This window comes from Branchiostoma belcheri, unplaced genomic scaffold (assembly GCF_001625305.1).
Source record: "Branchiostoma belcheri isolate BF01 breed outbred unplaced genomic scaffold, Haploidv18h27 scaffold107, whole genome shotgun sequence".
NCBI lineage: Eukaryota > Metazoa > Chordata > Leptocardii > Amphioxiformes > Branchiostomatidae > Branchiostoma > Branchiostoma belcheri.
In genome coordinates this window covers 2,480-22,043 of record NW_017802458.1, presented here as the reverse complement: position 1 = coordinate 22,043, position 19,564 = coordinate 2,480, and the positions used below count along the sequence as shown (strand labels likewise).

Here is a 19,564-nt window from a genome sequence, read left to right as displayed (position 1 = left end):
AAAAAGAAAAAAGGGAATCCCTACCTACCGACCCTAATTTTTTCTGGACTGTAATAGGAAACACAACATTTATTTTGTTAGGCCTGAGTGAGTGAGTGAACAAATGAATAATAAATGAATGAATCAATGAATGAATCAATGAATGAATGAATTTTTATTATTTTTGTCTTGTGACTTTTTGTTGCCCAGCCCATATGGGTGCAAAATATGTACACCAGTGTATATATATACACCAGTGCAAAACTCACATAAATCCAAATCAAAGGTCATACTGGAGACTGTCAAACAAGGAACTTAATCTGTAACATTAAAGTGGTATATAACATAATTGATACATAAAAGTAAAGTCAAGGTACATAAGTACATTAAGTCAAATCAGCCGTTGTACTGTCATCATATATAGATGTAGTACTTTCTGTTGGACAATCAGTTGAGCGCCATTTGGCACAAATGTGGACATACTATATAGTTATCTTTGTTCAGAATTGTTTTGTGTTTGCTGCAAATTATTTGTATTTTCATAGCAATTTTGCAAAAATTGAAGGGATTCTGCTAATGGAAAAAGAGTGTTGGTCCCCCTAGCTGCTTTCTGTAGAACTGCAGATGAAGATGTTTGACGTGTCTTGCTACAGTTTGTGGGAGTACCGGGGAGGGTGCTAGTCTGTCCATGGCTGAGAGAAAGATGCTGGCAGAAAAATGGGTGTCAGCAGGCAAGGGCAAGTAAGTACATGTACAACTTGGGAGTTTTTGTTTCCAACCTGATCCGAAAATTGTCAACATTCATTGTAGGTGAGGTAATTAATATATGTCTTTGTTTCTTCTTAACTTCCTAATTGAAGTTCATCACTTTTCTGTCACAAAAGTTAGCTGTAGAAGCATTTGGTGAAATTTGAGTGATTCTGACAATCACTAATACTAGTAACATTCTTCCTGCTGAAGTACATTTGTACATGTACATGCAGCCGTCTAGCACCAAATTTGTATTGGTTATTTGGCTAGGCAGCAGAGGGAAGCTCAAAAGGAAACAGGGATGGTACATTTGTATTCTGAGCCCTGATATGCCTTGTTGTAACTGTACGGTAGCCTATGTTTGGTCCACAATTTTTAAGAAGAATACAATGTGGCTGCCAAATGTTGCATGTGTCTCATTGTTCTCTATCTTTGTAACAATTGAGTTTCTTTTCACTTGTATTATTTACGTTTGTACCATGTTATACCTGTCATGGGCTCCCTTGAAAATCAGGCAAAAGGGACTACCGGGTACTTCCATTAGTGTATGTGTGTACAAGATTGATAAATAAATGAATGAAACATCTCATTTTTTTCCAGGCTGACCAATGTGATTGTCCACGTGGGTGGCTGCAGCATCACGGACAGCCAAGAACTGGTCAGACATCCTCTTACTTCTATACATGTACTCATGATCAGTATACTGCAAGTGTTTCTTCTTTATTTATTTGACTTCTCCATTGCAAACTGGAGGGGGAAACAAAATACTGTAACAATGTAGGCAATTTCTTGCCTCTGGTTGTCTTCCTAGCCACACCACTTCAATATCTTGGTTATTACAAATTATCACTGTTTTGTTTGTGTGATTGTTTTAGAGTACACATAGTGCCAATGGTTGACATTTGAGCTCCTCACATCTCAGTCAAATTACCTTCCTGAAAATGTGTTAATATGTTGTTAAAAATATAATGTGTTTATCTTGTTCCCCTCTCCAGGCGCGTCATGCAGAGAGTATCGGTGCCCAGGCTATCGCCTCCCTCCCAACCTGTGTGTTTAGGCCCACCACTGGGAGTAAGTATCAGTGTAACAGCATAACATGTTAACCTAAAGGTTCTGGGTTCAAATCCCTTCCAGGTTCCAATGTTGTGCCCTTGGTGAGAATGAGTTTTTTGCTGTACCTCACCATGGCAAAACATGAAGCCCCATGGTATAGTTTTATTTTCCACCCCTATCAGTGTTAGAAAATAAAAAAATCAGTATTACAAAAAAAAACTAGTTCGCAATAATATGTATAGTCTCCACCAGATAGACTCCATTGCAGGCTGAAGAAATAGTAGAAATTGGCCTAAAAATAATTTAGCTAGCCAGTGAAACTGGACCCTCCAACTCCCCTGGCCAGCTACATTCTTTTTAGGCCAATTTCTACTATCAATTCAGCCTGCAATGGAGTCTGGTGGGGGAGACTACAATACAATGTACATGAGTCAACCTTGACTTAACAATGTTGGATTTGTTTAAAGTTAAAACTTTTGGTCCAACATAAAAAGTTCTCTCACCTAGAGTTTTTGACCAGTCACTCTGGTCTTCCTCAGTAGACTGACCCAGTGAAGCTTGTCACGTGGCTTCTTTGAAGTGTGACGTCAACACTGGGTCAAAGGTATCTGGTAGACGATGTCGGCCCCCGTCACGGTTCAATGAAGGGTGATGGGCCCTGATGTATATGGCTTCCTTCACCCCTCTTTGTGTTGGAACAAAAGTTTTAACTTTAAACATGTAACTACCAACACAGATGAACTTTCATGACAATGTTGGATTTGTTGTGTTTACAGAACAGGTAGCTGAACAGCTGCAGATCATTGGTGCAGCTGCCCCCAGTCTGCCACTGTTCTACTATCACCTGCCAGACATGTCCAAGGTCAACAGTAAGTCATCCACATGCCTGAATGTACAAAATTAATGGTAAAAATAGCGTGTATACTCGCAGGTTCAGTGACTTGGCCTCTGAACCTTAAGGTGTAAGGTTCTTATGAACGTCTTATAGACCTGCTTGCTTACCACTGAATATGGCTGACTAGTATACCAAAGAATTGCACCTTAAAGGAGCATTATGTAACATTTTTACACCTACAATTGAAAGATTTTATTTTAAAAAATTTAAGAAATATTTGTGTAACGGTAATTTACACTCACTTTTCAACATATTGGTGCAATAATCTCACATTGCTGACATTTATTGTTGGTGCTAAAATAGTCCAACAAGGTGCACTCAGTTTGTGGTGTCACCACAAACTACCAGAATGTAAACAAACATGGCTGACAGCTGTGTTTCAAGCTTCAAACCCGTGATATGTCATATTTTGGCATCCACACTTCCTGAATGGTGCTAATTTGCAATGGAGTAGGGTTGATCCAAATTACTTTGTAAAGAAATGACCAGAAAATTTACTTTCTTATCATCCTAAAGTTACATATTGCAGCTTTAACTTACATTAAACTTCTTTTTTTCTCTCAGTCATGGTGGAGGACCTGTTTGATGCGTTAGAGACAGTAAAAGTGCCGACGTTCCGGGGGTGTAAGTACACAGACTATAACATGATGGACTTCGGACGATGTCTGGTACACAGCAACGGGAAATACATCATGATGTATGGCAGGGATGAGGTGAGAGAACTTATACTCAAAAAATCTTTAATTACACTCAAGTACAATTTTATTAGGCTTAAAAAAACTGTTGTGTTTCCTGGTTCAGTCCTGAAGAAATTAGGGTTGGTAGGTAGGGATTATCTTTTTTTTTCTTTTTTTGACACTTTGGCGATCTCTCTAAGTGATTCCATGCACTTATCCATTTGTTTCACAAAGTAAAACTTGCATGAGGACACTTATATTTTCAATGTCAATGTTGGAAAACTGATTGTACAACATTTCATCACTCAGGTCTCAGATCATATGGAGCTACATGTAGAAAAGGTTGATCAGCTTAAAAAATTTATGTCCCATGCAGGGGTCCACACAAAAAAAAAGCTAGAGTTGGCAGTTTTTTCTAGGGTCGGTTTTGAAACAGGAAACACAACATTTTTTTCTAGGCATTACGTATTTTGTGACTAAGATGAAAACTCGGCATTGGAGAAAGATGAGAGAATTTACATTACATTTGTTTTCATCATTAATAATCCTCTCTTAAGAGTAAAAGCTAGTAAACATTCTGTTGATCTTTCAATGTTTCTGTCGTCATGCAAAACCACATGTACATGTACCAGTTCCTAAGAAAAACTACTGGAACCTGTACATGTGCCTGTATGTGATGTTATGTTTAGGTACATAATTATGTAATAATGTATGTATTTGCCCTAGTTGTGACCATTGCCTCTGTTTTTGTGAATTCTGCAGCAAGGTCTGTGTGCTTTGGTGATGGGAGCCACAAGTTTTGTGGGAAGCACCTTCAACTATTCGGGTAAACTTTCAACAAGCTTTTTCTACTCTAAATGCTACAGAAAGGTAGATTTGAATTGACAATCATAACTGAGTTATAATATCCCACACAATTCATCCTTAGATCTGACATATGATAATCTTTATTTTGTCCTGTCCATAAATTTGTATTCGCCCCGTTCACAAATCCCACAATTCCTTGCGCGACGGACAACATCCGGTCTAGTTTCGAACTCTCAAGCTTGCATGGCGGCGGCTTTTGCCGTCAGAAAACAAAAACCCATTTATCAAGGTTCTAGGTGTTGCGTGCCGGGGTGTAAAAACCGACAGGGAACAGATACGGTAAAGAGGTCCTACTATAAGTTCCCTCAAGGAGAGGCAAATCGACATTTACGTCGACTGTGGGAGGCCAGCGTAAGGCGAGTGGACTGGGTCCCTAGCAACTACGACAGGATCTGCTCAGATCATTTTGTAGGAGGTGAGTTTAATAGTCAGTACGATAATTCGTATCTGTGTATTTTAACAACTACCCTGCCCCTCACAAATAACGTTTATCTTACGCCGCGTTATGTGATATGATTTGGCTATGACGCCCCCTCCCCCCACCGTCGATCGCGTCGAGTGGTCTGTAGTAACGTTACATAAAATTGGTGGATGTGATTTCATTTCAAAAAGAACTCAGACCATGGTAGAATTAAGCAATGCAAATTACGTTCGTAATGAAGTGAAAACTATGTTGTTCAGCGGAGACATACATGTATTATCATTCATTTTTTTCAATACTGGTTACAAATGGAAATTATGATTACATATGCTGACCTGTGTAAGTGTAACATTTTGGAATTTGGTCAAAATTTCAGAGATATTCCACAGAGTATACATGTACATTTTTGTAGTTATCTTTTGAGTTAATACAATTTTCTTTTTCCTGTTTTTTTGTAGGGAAACGCACCCATACGAAAGGGTCTGCGGGTTACATACCAAGTGTCTTCCCTTGGCAAAAAGTTTGTCAATCCAGAACTTCGAAAACAGCAATACAGGCTGGGACTGTGACACCAGTACCATGGCGCCGTCACGACACATGGTCCCCTAGCCCTGAACATGATCAAGAGACCCCAGGACCAAGCAATCGCCAAATTGCCTTCGCACAGCAGCGGGAAAGGAAGAAGCAAGAGGAAGCAAGAGAAAACTCTAGACACGTATGGAAGGTAACATGGACATGACTATGTAGAAACAAGTAAAGAGAAGCCTTCCATATATGATGAAGAATTGCCAAGACTGTACAAGAAAATCCAGGAGTTGGAAAAGGAAAATTCACAGCTGAAGCAGAGAGTATTTAGTTTGGACACTGTAAAAGAGTGTGATAAAGATTTCCAGAGGTACACAAACTTACCAAACTTTGCAGTATTTTCTGCAGTCAGTGACTATTTGAAGAAAATATGTAAAGGTCACCTAAAGTACTGGCGAGGTCAGGAGACTGACTGCACACCTACCAAGAGGAGTGGAAGAGAAAGATCATTATCTTTTGAAGAGGAGTTCTTCTTAGTACTTGTGAAATTAAAATCAGGGGATTTCAACCAACAAATCGCGGGCCGATTCGGCATAAGTACCAGTCAAGTTTCCAAGATATTCACGACATGGTTGAACTTTCTCCACAGAGAGCTTCGGTTGCTGTTCGAGATGAAAACCAGTTGGGATAAACCAGAAACGTGAGAGTTACTTCTGACTTTGAACATTACTGTGTCCACCACAGAGCTTTAATACCTTCGCCAAGAAGGTTTTGTTTTCAGTAGCATTTGTGTGTGTGTGTGTGTGTGTGTGTGTTTTGTGTACGTGTGTACGTGTGTGTATGTGATTTAGCACAATAACTCAAGAAGCTTTTGATAGATTGCCATGGAAGTTGGTAGGTGGTATGAGATCATGGAATTCTTGTTCTACCTAAATACACTTGGATTTTAACTAATATACTATGAAGGATGTTCTGACTGATAGTAGTAGTCAATGTAACAACAGACTAAAACTTCAGTATATACATGTATTAACATATGTGGAAGCTGAAGCTGTTGTGTCTTTTACAAACTGACATTGTTTTCATTAACATTAGCAAGGTGTCATTTAGTTTAGGCAACACATAGCACATGTCGTCATTATCTCTCTACCTTACAACTCCATTATGATCAATAATTTTCATTTATTTCAGAATCCCTGAGTGCTTCAGACGGTATGATCGACTTGTGTCAGTCATCGATTGTACAGAACTGCAGGTGGAAATGGCAGGAACGCTGCAAGCGAGAAAGGAGACTTACTCTAAACTATAAGAACAGAGACACGATTAAGTTTATGGTAGGCATGTCACCCAACCTCACAGTTAACTTTGTCTCCAAGGCATATGGAGGGCGTGCGAGTGATAAACACATAACCCTAACAAGTGCAGCATTTATTAACCAGCTACCACCAAAGTCTGTAATCATTGCTGACAAAGGATTCAATGTTTCTAAAGAACTTCAGAGCAGGGGGGTACAGCTCATTGTACCTGACTATAAGGGTCGTGGTAGGTCACAGTTTTCAGCCCAAGAGGCTGCTAGTTCTGAATGTATCTCTAGTGCACGGATACACATAGAGAGAATTATACAGCGCATTCGTACTTTTCATATTCTTGGGTCTACTATTAAGATTTCTCAACAAGACATAACAGAACAGATCTTCAGTGTTTGTGCCTATTTAATAAATTTCCAGATGCCCATTGTCAACCTTCGTCAGAAACTACATGCAGACACTTCCATTTCTGAGCACACAAACAACACAACAGAAGAGAGCATCTTTGATTTCATTTAGATATACTGAAACTAAGATACTAGTACAATCAGTGAATTTTTAAAGGCAAGTGTTTAAATTGTAACTGCTGCTGTCACTGGGCCGGGCTGTGTTTCTGTACTTGCGATGGGTACAGCATGGCTGATACCGTTCTTCTCAGCTGTAGTCTTGTAATGTTGTATTTGATGACTCACTGAAATACATGACAGTAAACAATGACATGATTTAATGACAGGAAGGGTATCATGTTGCTTGTGTATGCACTCTGTAACAACTGTTAGTACTTTTATCACATCTAAGTATTGCTGCACTTGGTGCCTTGTTAGAGGGCATGATATTGACAATTGATGTGACATTTATTTATTTATTGATGTGACTTATAGTAACACAAGAATATGATACTTGTGTATGCATTCTGTTACAACTGTTAGTATTTTGATTATGTGTTACATTTGTTCATTTCTAGTCTCTTAGTACTACTTAACATTGTTGATATATGAATAAAGTGACAAACATGCATTTACCACATTGTCTGTATCCACCTCCATATCTGAGTCTGTGTCGCTCTTGTCCACAATGTAGGTGGCGTTGGGGTGATTCTGTCGTCTGAACAGTTCAGGTACAAGATGACTCAGGAAGAAGTTGTCCAAATGTTGCTCTAGGTTAGCCCAGAAAATTGGGTCAAAGTCAACATGAATTACTTCGATGTCCTTCACAGTGTAGACCACAAAGTCACACTTGGAAACATTTGTGATCGCCATACACCCTTGAACCTGCTCGAGGTAGCCATGGTTGCCTCCTTTCAGTGCCAATGTATTGCCTACTTCTTCTATATACTTGATCTTTGTGTTGCCCCTTATTGCTTCATGGGCTGCACTGTATGGGCATTTTGATCTCCAGGATTCTAGGTGGGCAACAGTCACACAACACTACTCCATCCGGACTAGCCCTCAGGTATGATTTGGTGTTGTGTACAATCAACCCTGTCTCCTTTATGACTAAGTTGGAATGTTTGGTCTTCTCCTTGTTGAATATGCATTTCTGGCAAGTGACTCGTTTGCTACTCCCCATTTGATACTCTTGGCATTTGGTAGTGGAGGAGGCTTTGTAAGGTTCTTGTACTTGTCCCCCATACAATCACTGACTAGTCTACTGGGTGATGCCTTGCCACCGGTCATTAACCTATCTATCCGATGGAACTTTGTTGTGGTTAAAGACCCTGACCGCATGGCGTACCACTTAGCATTCTGATTCTGGCCTCTTGTCATCATTTCCACATCTCTTCTTTCCTTCTGGTCTGTTTTGCAAGAGTTGACGAAATCACTTGTGGTCATGTTTTCGGAGATAGGCGCGTAAGCGAGGGGGGTAGGCTGGGAAACTGCTGGGAAACTATGCACGAAATCGTATGGCTTGTTCTTCCCACTTGTTGAAATATCCAGTGCTAGACATAACAGATTCACCTTTGCAGATTTTGACAATTTTGTATTCACATTGTGTGCTCTGCATTCTTTGTTCAATCGTTGTATCGAAAGACCTGAAATGTCTGTGTACGTTTTCAACTTGTCTGTCGTTCTCTCCATTTTACCTGAAACAGCCAACAATCAAAGATTACTTGCTTGATTATAACCAAACCGTACACGTTAGGCCACAGCAAGTAAATCTTATGGTTGAAATCCTCCGCAGACTCCAAATCTAATGCGCGCGGGCGAAAGCAAAACAAGGCGGACCCCAAAAAACAAGATTCCTACATTTTAAAATTTTGACATCATAAACCTTGTCAATCACAAAAAAACTTGTGTTAGGTTTACCGCCAGCTATTGCAACATCCATTTCTCACTGAATTCGAAACAACTTTGAAAAGTGAAAGTTTTAAATCATTGTACAAATGGAACATCACATATACACATGCACCGTAACATATAAAAGAACTTATATCACTGCATCAAATTACATGTAATAGATAAACATTAAATTATCTATTGTACACGACGCATTAAAACGTCCCTCCTTTGACACCCTTTTTTCCACACCAAAAAGGCGCTCTTTTCTATGCATTCAGCCTCTATAATTAGACGTTAGAAATGTTTTAAAAGATTGAACTTACCTGCGAAGAAACATGATCCGCTGTCAGGTGAGAACAGGTAAATTTTTTAAATCTGTAACGAATAGGATCTGGAACGGAATTTAGAGCAGAACCTAGAACATGTGTTCTATTGTTCTGATTATCGCTCTTTGGCGTCTTGTACATATCTATCTTAATAGTCTATAAAAATGATATAGAGACACAAAATATCTTTTATGGTAATGGTTGCCAAGGGAAAAATGGTTGCCTAGCTACGGTTACTATGTAAATGAACGTTTATAGTATAACTATATACATACAAAAAATATACAATGCCATGTTGATGATGAAGATAAGTTTCGGACCTCCACACCAATTTTCATGTCATTTGAAATCGGAATTAAGACGTCTTACTCAGAAACTACTTTTATGATAATAGCTATTAAATGTTACCAAGAACAGCATAAAACGAAACAAAAAAAGATAACTCTGAATTTCAGAAAGTTTTATTTGAGGCAGGCATAATTCCACGATCTAAACCACGTCTTCTTCACGGCGCTTGGTGTGATTGTGTGAGCGGTTACAGGCGGCCTTTACCCATTTGGTGGCGAGACCGCCCCATTCAAATTGTGACGGGGTTGGCGGGCGCCAAACCGGATGTTGTCCGTCGCGCAAGGAATTGTGGGTATGTGAATGGGGCGAATGAAGGCCCTTAGAATTATTACCTCATACATGTACCCTAACACAATAAAGCGACATTAATAATTTTGTTAATTTTGATTTTTTACAAGGTGAAAGGGAGGGCAAAACAGGTGTATACACTCCTTTACAAGTTGCCCTCCCCCATACAAAAACATTATATACAACATCAAAATTTACATAGTTAATGACAACAAGTATAAAAATACACAGAATAGGCAATCAATATATACAATTGACTATTGATTAAACTTATGATTTATAGTCCTTCCATCAATATGTATGGTTTTGAATTAATGAATGAGACACTTTTTACAGGTGCTAGTGCTAGAAATGTAGGAATGTTGTTTTCATTCTGTATTTCTCAGGTAAAGTCTATAACCGTATGCGGGCAGCGTATGACAATGGAGACCTCGAAGCAGCACGTAAAGAACAGGTAACATAGAAAGTTTGTGTCTGGTCATTGGCAATGTTGTTTTAAATAGGTACTGCATACATGTAAAAAAGAATTGACTATAGGTTGTACACAATGACATTTGACATTTGTAACTGGTATCTCAGAGTTGTTACTCCGTGAAGGAGGTCAGGACCTCCGGACGGAGTGTTGTAATCGGCTGATTTTTCATGTTCGCAGTCAAAACACTGGGTTCTCTTCGTGTAATCGGCACGCAATTTGATACGCCGTCTGCGGGCATGCCCGTGTTGATGCACGAATGTGTATTTTTGCCGTTGCTGCTTTCGCGGTCAATGTAATATCGCAGACGCACCCCTACAATTACGAGGCGAATTGGAACGGTCCAGAAAAACGCGTTGTTTGGAAGTAGCGGGGGGGAGGTAAAAGTTCATGCAGATACGGGGTGGTTTTTATAAGTGGTTCCAGATGTTTTTGCCCATGGTTAAGAGATGCCAAGTTTTTTGGAAGATGTTCGCAGCCAAAACGCATTCTGCCGTACGTCGCATATCTGTGTAATTTCGCATGTGGTGTTGCATTATGTCCGGGATGATGCACGTCTTTTTATTTTTACCGTAGCTGTTTTGATATTGGAGTAAATGGTTATTTTCGAAACATCCCTACTTTTACAATCCTGTGGAATAGACCGTAGGTTTAGGCAGTTGTCTGGTAGCAGAGGTACTGTAAGCAGATATCCTGGTTATCTGGCCGGCGGTAGTAACACTCGCGGTGCTTACCGCCACTGTTGCTGGAATTTGGCTTGTTCCAGGCGCGCTTAATTAGGTACAGGCACCGTAAGACGGTGGGGCTGTCTTTGTTACTAGACACGACCATGATAGTCCGATCTTTATGTGAATGCAATGATTGTGTATGTGTAATTAAAATGAAGTTCGAACTTGAAGCAAAGTATCTTTACACGCCCTGGGAGCAGTAATGGATTTAGCTCTTTGTATGTTTTATGCTTGTGACGCGCCCTCATTGTATTAACCGTTGCTTAATTATAATGTCTGCACAGTAGGTCTGGCGTTGACGCTTGGGATTTTGTTGAAATATATAAAACTTCACGGAGAATTGTCACCTATGGCTTCTTGTTTTATATTCCAAAAACCAGGTACTCAAGCAACTGGATATGATTTTGGAAACTTTAAAATCAAAATCAAAATGATATCCAGTTGCTTGAGTAACTGCTTTTTGGCATATCGTGTTACCTGGATGTCTAACCTTCATCGACATTGTTTTATATTGTTTCAGATATTGTAGCTATGAGTCATGTATGAACACTATATTTATTTGTTTCTAGTGTATCTTAACTTGATTAGATTGATTAATTGTTGATTGGTTGTTTTGTATGATGTGATTTTCTGAACTTAAAAATTAACATACAACATAAATGATTGTATTACTGGGCATTTCCTAAAAATTTATTCCCTGTTTTAACTTGATTCACGATTCTGGTGATTTTTCACTTGAAAACCCAAAGTTGATCCCAAATCTTCTCAAAAAGGGGAAAGGTCTGCATTTTCAAGGTTCAAATGTAAAAAGAATAAAACATTTTTAGGGGGGTGGGTATTCATTATTTTACAGACATGACAGAGAAACTCTTGCAACAAAATGTTTCCCAACTTTAACTTAGCAAGCATACAATTGACAGTTTGACAGACATTGACAATGTATTTGACTTTGATTGACACTTTATTAATATTAGTTATTAGTTGCTCTTCCATTCCATAAAGAGCTGCATATTCTGATTTCTGACTGATTTCATGATCTTGGTTATTTCATGATTTCGCTGTTTAAGACCAGTAAGATTTACTTCTGTTTGATTTCAGCTTCTACATTGTGGTCAATTGATTTCTGATCTGACTTGTGTTTGATTTCAGCTTATGATTTTAGTTTGACTTCAGATCCTGATTTCTTTGTTTAAACCCCTACCACTGATTCCTACAACTGATTTCAATGTGATTTCTGCCTGTTTTCTGGCAGCTTATGTTACAAGATTTCAGATCCTGATTTCTTTGTTTAAACCCTTACCACTGATTTTTACAACTGATTTCGATGTGATTTCTGCCTGTTTTCTGGCAGCTTATGTTACAAGATGTCATTTCGCTACTTGGCCATTTTGGTGAGTTTTCGGCATGCAGAAGTTTAATAGTGCCGAATGGCAGCCGCTCCAGACCCTTGCAATTCATCAGCCCCAGCAATTTGTAAGCTCCTTGCTAGTGCTGTGTACCAGTTCACTGGACTTGGATCCGAACTTGTAAGAATGTTAGGGTTCAAGTCCAAAAAAAAACTAAAAGTCAAGAACCAAGTCCGGACTTACTACTTAAAAAAACCTTTCACATACCCCTTTTCTTTCCAAATCACCCAAAACCTTCTGTAGATTGCAAAATCTGTGCTGCAAAATGAAGAAAACATTGCCATCGGGCATCATCAAGTACTGGCCTCCATGTTATGTGGCCAACGTTTTACCCAAACAACATTGGAAGGTTGCCAATTGCAACATGCAATTATGGTTTAGGTTCAGACTTACAAGTCCGGAACTGAATCTAAACCTCTGGACTTGAATCCAGACCTGAACCTAAATGTGGGTTTAGGTACACAGCACTACTCCTAACAATTTGGCTGCAAAGAGTAGCTGGTCTACTCAATAACAGTTAGCCTCTACCAGGCTTCAGAAGCAGCCGGAAAGAGTAGAAATTGGCCAAATAGACAGATAACATGCCAGGGGAGTTGGTCCACTTGAGAGTATAGTTTTAGTTTGTCACCCTTTTTTCGGACCAACTCCCTTGGCATATTATTTGTCTATTTGGTCATTTCTACCGGTGCAATAGCTCAATTGGTAGAGTGCTCGCTTTGTAACCGGGAGGTTGTGAGTTCAAACCCCGGCCGGGTCATACCAAAAACTTTAAAAATGGTACACACTTTTTTCTCTGCTTAGCACTCAGCACATATGAGAAAGAGCGAGTGTGGGAAGGTCAAACACACAGCACTACCAGCGGACCAGCCCCCTGCTGTAGTGCCTTGCACAACTGTGTGTCGCCCAAGGGCTACGAAATGGAGATGGGCATCACCCTACGCTCGGCAAAAGAGCACGGGAGACCTTCTTCTTCTTTTCTACTCTTTCCAGTTGCTTTTGAAGCCTAGTAGAGACTAAAGAAGACTACAACAGCATTTATTTGAACCCCTAGCTGCTTGTTTCCGCAACTGATTTCAGTGTGATTTTTGCCCTTGCTTTTCTGCAGAATATGTCGCAACATTTCCTAAGGATACTTGTTCAATATGGTGAGTGGGTATCATGCACAAGGGTGTGAAAGGGGATGTAAGGACTCTGGATTATAGAATATTTTGTTGCTAACACCCAAGATCAAAAAAAAATTCTACATGTACTAACAAAATGACTAGTAAATTTCTGGGCATACCAACTACTCAGTATCAAATACCAGCTCAGAAAAGAACAATTCATATTAGAAACAGTCCTGCCTTCAAGTACCAGAGTTATCAACCAAGGATTGGGGTGTTAAAAAATTTATTTTTTCGTAGAAGTAAAGATGAACTCGTTGCCCCAAATAACATGTGAACAGTAGAGGCACTGATCACTAGATAGCTTGAAACAACATAAAATGAAAATCTAAACCTGTCTCCACAATACAAATTTTAAAAATTTGATTGTAGTGCCTATAATGTTAGCCCTATATGTTAGCCCTATCCTTGACATCTAATTTCAACTACATCTATGTTAGCCACCAAAGAATTCCTATAATATAATTATTAACAATACAATTCCACCTTTTTCTCAGTTCTCACTATTTCCTGCATTTTTTACGTGGTATCTGTCGCAACACTTTTGGACATGACAGATAGACAAGTTGGACAGAAAATCATAATTACGATCAAATTGTACTGTAAAGTATAACATTACATGACACTAAGAAATGCTGTGTTTCTAATGCAAGACACTAGTTACCATGGTGATAGACGTCTGGTTTAGGTCATTGACCTTATATTGTGCCAAAAAACCTCTCCTAAGGCTGAACTAAAAAATCTACTTCTGAGAATAGATGGGGTTTTTAGATTGGTCAGTAAAAATTAGTCATGAATTGTTTTTGCTTGCTGTAAGCTTGCCCAATATGCCAATGTTGCATATGGTCAATCATTTGCTGTGCTACACATAGGGACCAATTTGATCACAAATCAAATTGCCAGTGATACATAGCAAGATTTCAAATCAGTGCTATGAGATACAACCTACATGTACCTGCTATGCTGAACAAGCTTCAAATACATGTTTAGAGTTAAAACTTTAGATCCAACACAAAAAGTTCTCTCACCTAGAGCTTTCGACCAGTCACTCTGGTCTTCCTCAGTAGACTGACCCAGTGAGGCTTGTCACGTGGCTTCTACCAGACATCGTCTACCAGATACCTTTGACCCAGTGTTGACATCACACTTAAAAGAAGCCACGTGACAAGCCTCACTGGGTCAGTCTACTGAGGAAGACCAGAGTGACTGGTCAAAAGCTCTAGGTGAGAGAACTTTTGTGTTGGATCTTAAGTTTTAACTCTAAACATGTAACTACCAACGCAGATGAACTTTCATGAAAGCTTCAAATACAAATAATCATTATATTTGGTGCCAAATCAAAGTAAAATGAACAAATTACAAACAATAATAAGATGTTTAATGAATTTGACAAACTTAAGGTTCTGATGTTTCATGTATTCTCTTACCAAACAGCTGTTCTCCCAACGTTTCATGAAAATCATTTTTGACCATGGACCTGGTAAGAAACAGTCATGTTTACGTACCACATGCACTATACAGGGTATTTACTAGTAGGTAGTCTCCACTAGACTAAAAACACAGGTTCAAAAACAATGAAATTTAGCAAAGTAGGGCCTTTTGGAGCAGTTTGGTTAGATCACCATAGGTATATATTTCCATACAAACCACAGCAAAGAATGCAAGAAAGGTAACATTTGCAAAGCAAATGCATAATGTTTACCTTCACATATGGTCTGCTCTGTTAATTTTTACTCAAACACATTCTTGTATATGGTCAGACAGGAGTCTAAATCCCTCCTGCTATAAAATTGCAACATGATGTAACCAGACACCAGTTACCATGGTGACAGACGTCTGGTTCAGGTCATTGACCTTATTTGTTTCTAAAAGAAGAGGAAGAAGAAACAGCAAAAACAATACATTTTCCTTCTGCGAAGGTAAACATAAAAAGAAAAAGATTTGAGACAACTTTTTCACTGGGTCAAATAGAATACACCCTTAGCCAGGGTACACCAGAGTTTGTATTACCAAGATGAGTGAAATAATAGTCCATCTTCTTTTTCCTCTGATCATTCCAATGAAACCAATGACTGATAAATGAATGAAGTAAGGAACATTAACTGGAGACGAGGCTTTTTCTGACAGTTGTTGTTATGTGTGTGGATTGACAGTCCATGTCTCAGGCCCTGAAACGCGCAAGGGTGCTAACTAACGGACCTGGTAAGACCCTGGAAATATAAACCAGGGGTGCCAGAGAATACAGTGCAATTTTACGGAATACATTGCAATTTTATGGAATGCATTGCAATTTTACGGAATACAGTGCAATTTTCCTAGTATACAGTGCAATTTTACTAGTATACAGTGCAATGATATTAGTACTATACAGTGCAATTTTACGGAATACAGTGCAATTTTACTAGTATACAGTGCAGTTTTACTAGTAAAATTGCACTGTATACTAATAGAATTGCACTGTATTCCGTAAAATTGCACTGTATACTCTGGCACCCCTGTAAACCTTTTTCACAAAATGGCTACTTTCAGAAATTTGGCAACCTATCATTCTACAGATCATTGTCTTTTAATAAGGTTGAAAAATGGTAATATAAATTGATAAATGGAACAACAGATTTGTAATGTAAAAAGACTTAATTTGTAAATTGTAAATGAAGGATTTAATTTCACTTAATAGTTGATTTGTGATTTCAAGGAAGAAAATACCATTTAACTGAAATATAAATGAGATATTGACAAATAGAAATTTTAAAATAAAATGAAAACATGTACACAGATTTTCAAAACTCTTTCTTCTTTTCTTTAGCGTGTGATTTTCTTTCATATACATAATTTTGTTGATATGATTTTGATTTTAAGAATTCTTTGTTCTGAGCTCTCTTTTTTCCAATTTCTTGGTTAGTTAGGTATTAGGTAAATATGTTACCTGGGTATTTGATCGGTTGTGGTGTTGAGTTGATTTTTCAAAAGTAGTAGAAAATAAATTCAATTAACAGAAGCTGTCACTAACAATTTGTAAAACTTTCAATTTAAATTTGCCCCTCTTTATTGAAGTAGAATAGTTCAAACATTAATCAACAGTTGTTGCGAGCACGTCAGCAGAACATACTACGCCTGTGCAGATTTTTCACGGTTTTCTTTGGATTTTTGGTCAACGTTGCATCAGAATTTTGCCTGTTGCAGACGATATCTTTTGTGACATAACATTTAGAAACTACTGTCGGGATGTCAATCTTATATGTATGAATATGACCTTATATGAGAAGTTCTGCCGAAGTGCTATGCATAATACATTACAGATTTCACACAGGTGCAGTACGTTCTGCCGATGTGCTCACAAAATCTGTAAAGTATTATGCAAAGCACTTCAATCAGTAGAACATGTCTTTCATTTATTGTATTCATGCATATAAAGATGATATCCCGTCTATAGTTTTCAATTTTTGTGTTGGAAAAGATATCATCTGCAACGAGCAAGATTCTGAAGCAACATTAACTTTTCTTCCTATTGTCCCAGCACTGTCCCAAAAATAAATTTCAATTGTCACAAGGTGAGGATAAACTGTCTCAACCTGTTTTTTTGGGAAGTAATGTATGACTTCAACTTGAAGTCAACACTATTTTGCTTATGTTCACTCCCAGGCGCACTTTAATTGCAGAGTAGACAGGAAATTTGGGGGGACTTTTCCAGATCCAAAAGCCGAGACATGTGCTTCAAGCCTTGATAAACAAAAAAAAGGCTGATGTTGTTTTTTTATGTTGTCCCAAAAATGTCCCAAAGTGTCTTTTTAGTTGTACCAGCCTAAATGTTAGTGGTCAGTGGCCATTGGACCACCTTTAATTTCGAGCCCTGAACGTTGACCAAACATCCAATGAAAACCATGAAAAATATGGATTTTGCGCAGGCACAATACATTCTGATGACATGCTCCTGTTCTAGTTGTTGAGGTTATATTCTTCTCTACTATCCCAGGGATGGACATTGGGCTTAACAAGTACATCATGAGCATGGTCTCCGGGATGGATTTTGGGCCCCCCCGCCCCCCCATGCAGCGCCGCTCGGAGGAAGAGTTGGCCAAGATCAAGGCCAAACTCCAGGCCTGTGGTTTCTTTGAAGCCGTGAAGTAGAGCATCCCCTTATTCTTGCCACCGTTTGACAGCTGCACTGTGATTGGAGGAGGAGTGTAGTTATACTGTCATAGGGTAAAATATGCTCCAATCAGAGACCACGAGAGATGGTAAACTACCATGGCATGTTTCCAGTAGCACTTCAAATATGGTAGTACCGTATTTTGAAAGCCATTGTGTGATTGGCTGTTGAGTTAATCGTGTCAATGATAGCTTCCAATCAGAGAATGGCAATCTTCTGCAACAGATCATGCAATCTGAATGAATACAGTTCAGATTTGGATGGCATCTCACAGTTTTTAAGCTCTGTTTTTAACTTAAGTGCAATTGTTGTCCGTGATATGTCTAGCAAAAGTAGGTGGCCTGTGAACCAATTCTAAGTGCCTTAGAATCAGTTCTTAGATAGAAACAGGCAGTGATTGGGACCAACACAGACACCAGCTTGTGTACTGTAACTGTAACTGCAATAGAAAAGTTAATAGTTTGACATTATCATAGCCATAAATTGAAAATAATTATCATCCTCAAGTTATAGCAATCTTGTAATTATGTTTTCTCAAGCTTTGTTCAATGATAAATCTCAGTATAAAAGAAGACCAGAATAAGTAACAGTTGTATTTGCAATGTTAAAGATATTTAGATACAAGTTCATATAGCATTTATGCTAAACATACAAGCAACACGGGTTGCTTTCATTATCTATTGTGTCCATTGACAACATTGTGAGCTTTCAATAATACATTTCTATACGCTCACAATAGTAATCTTATTATTTGTGTTCTAGACACTTTTTACATAATTTTTAATCTAATTTTTGGTCACGTGTGTGACAACTATGGTACGTCAGTTTTCTTGCCAATTTTATGTCATTTTTTATGATGGCCGTTAATTTTTGTGACTGTATTTTTCAGATTTTGTTAGCAATTTTTATGATGTAATTCAGTAGTAGGATCCTTGTTGTGTTTTTTCATCAACAAAAAGGAATTATATGTACTTGGATGAACTACTAGTGAGACAATCATTATGTAAGTCTTCTCAACGTGGCAACTTTAACTGTTTAATTAACAGATTTAGTAAGAATTTTACTTCTTCAAACATACATTTTTTACAATGTACTAAAGTTATGTTGTTAACCTTCTCCTTGCTGCCTAATCCTGTAGCTAGTACAAATTTGGTGCCAAAAAGCTACCTCAGTTTGGAGAGGGTTAATTTTTAACCATTTCACAGTGAAACTGTGACAATGTACACTTTGGGTTAAGCAAGTATATGGCTGTAGCTGTACATGGGTTGGTGCAGGTACACAAAAAAATTTGTACCTATGGTCTTTCGTAGAAACCACCAGACTGCTTTTTCCACCCCCAAATCGGACTGGATTGCTTTTTCCGCCAACCGGACTGGACTGCTTTTTCCACCAACCCGCTGTACATGCTAACCAATGATGTTTTAATGGCAGAAGTTGTCAAATGAAGTAGTATAATTTTTACATGTGTTTAACATGTATATCATAACTTAATTTTACCACATCTATACGTACTCATTAATGTACAGTATTACACCATGACAAAGTTATAATAGTAATTTATCAAAACGTAGTAGTAACACTGAATATAAGCTTTAAAGGCAGAGTCTATTTTAAAGAGATGAAACCAACATTTAGATCTCAATTGTGGAAATAAAAGCTGTTACAATTACACATAGGACAGTGTGTTGAATTGAATGTTCATATACTGCAATGAGGGGGATATACTATAGTACCATACTTAGGCCACACCAATTTAATTTGTTGGTTCACAGATTCACCTCTTCATTTTTTTCTGAATTGCAAAAAAAAAAGATTCTGGTTCTGAATCAACTAAAAAATGCTCATATTTTGCTCCCAACAGTTAAGGCAAGTCCTTTTCTTTCTAGCTGTTACAGTTTTTCCATCTATTATATTCCGAAACATGCAATCG

At 38.3% G+C, this 19,564-nt stretch overlaps 1 protein-coding gene and 1 long non-coding RNA gene across 4 annotated transcripts in view; both read left to right on the top strand.

Annotated features, from left to right (window-relative positions):
- Window positions 1-19,306, top strand: part of LOC109479995 (N-acetylneuraminate lyase-like) — a 23,284-nt gene extending 3,978 nt beyond the window's left edge. The window contains exons 4-12 of one of the 3 annotated variants that reach the window (XM_019782095.1): window positions 633-720; window positions 1,330-1,387; window positions 1,725-1,800; window positions 2,559-2,651; window positions 3,242-3,390; window positions 4,117-4,180; window positions 10,102-10,169; window positions 15,638-15,686; window positions 17,458-19,306. In XM_019782095.1, coding sequence (XP_019637654.1) covers window positions 633-720; window positions 1,330-1,387; window positions 1,725-1,800; window positions 2,559-2,651; window positions 3,242-3,390; window positions 4,117-4,180; window positions 10,102-10,169; window positions 15,638-15,686; window positions 17,458-17,612 — 800 coding nt within the window. In that variant the 3' untranslated portion in view covers window positions 17,613-19,306. Of the gene's footprint in view, window positions 1-632; window positions 721-1,329; window positions 1,388-1,724; window positions 1,801-2,558; window positions 2,652-3,241; window positions 3,391-4,116; window positions 4,181-10,101; window positions 10,170-13,426; window positions 13,467-14,918; window positions 14,965-15,637; window positions 15,687-17,457 lie in introns of all 3 variants that reach the window. The other 2 variants (XM_019782103.1, XM_019782112.1) reach the window with 2 other exon arrangements.
- On the top strand, window positions 4,513-6,479 carry LOC109480006. The gene is made up of 3 exons (XR_002140813.1): window positions 4,513-4,636; window positions 5,101-5,867; window positions 6,359-6,479. It is a non-coding gene; the product is annotated as an uncharacterized LOC109480006 (long non-coding RNA).
- Window positions 19,307-19,564: the final 258 nt, after the last annotated feature.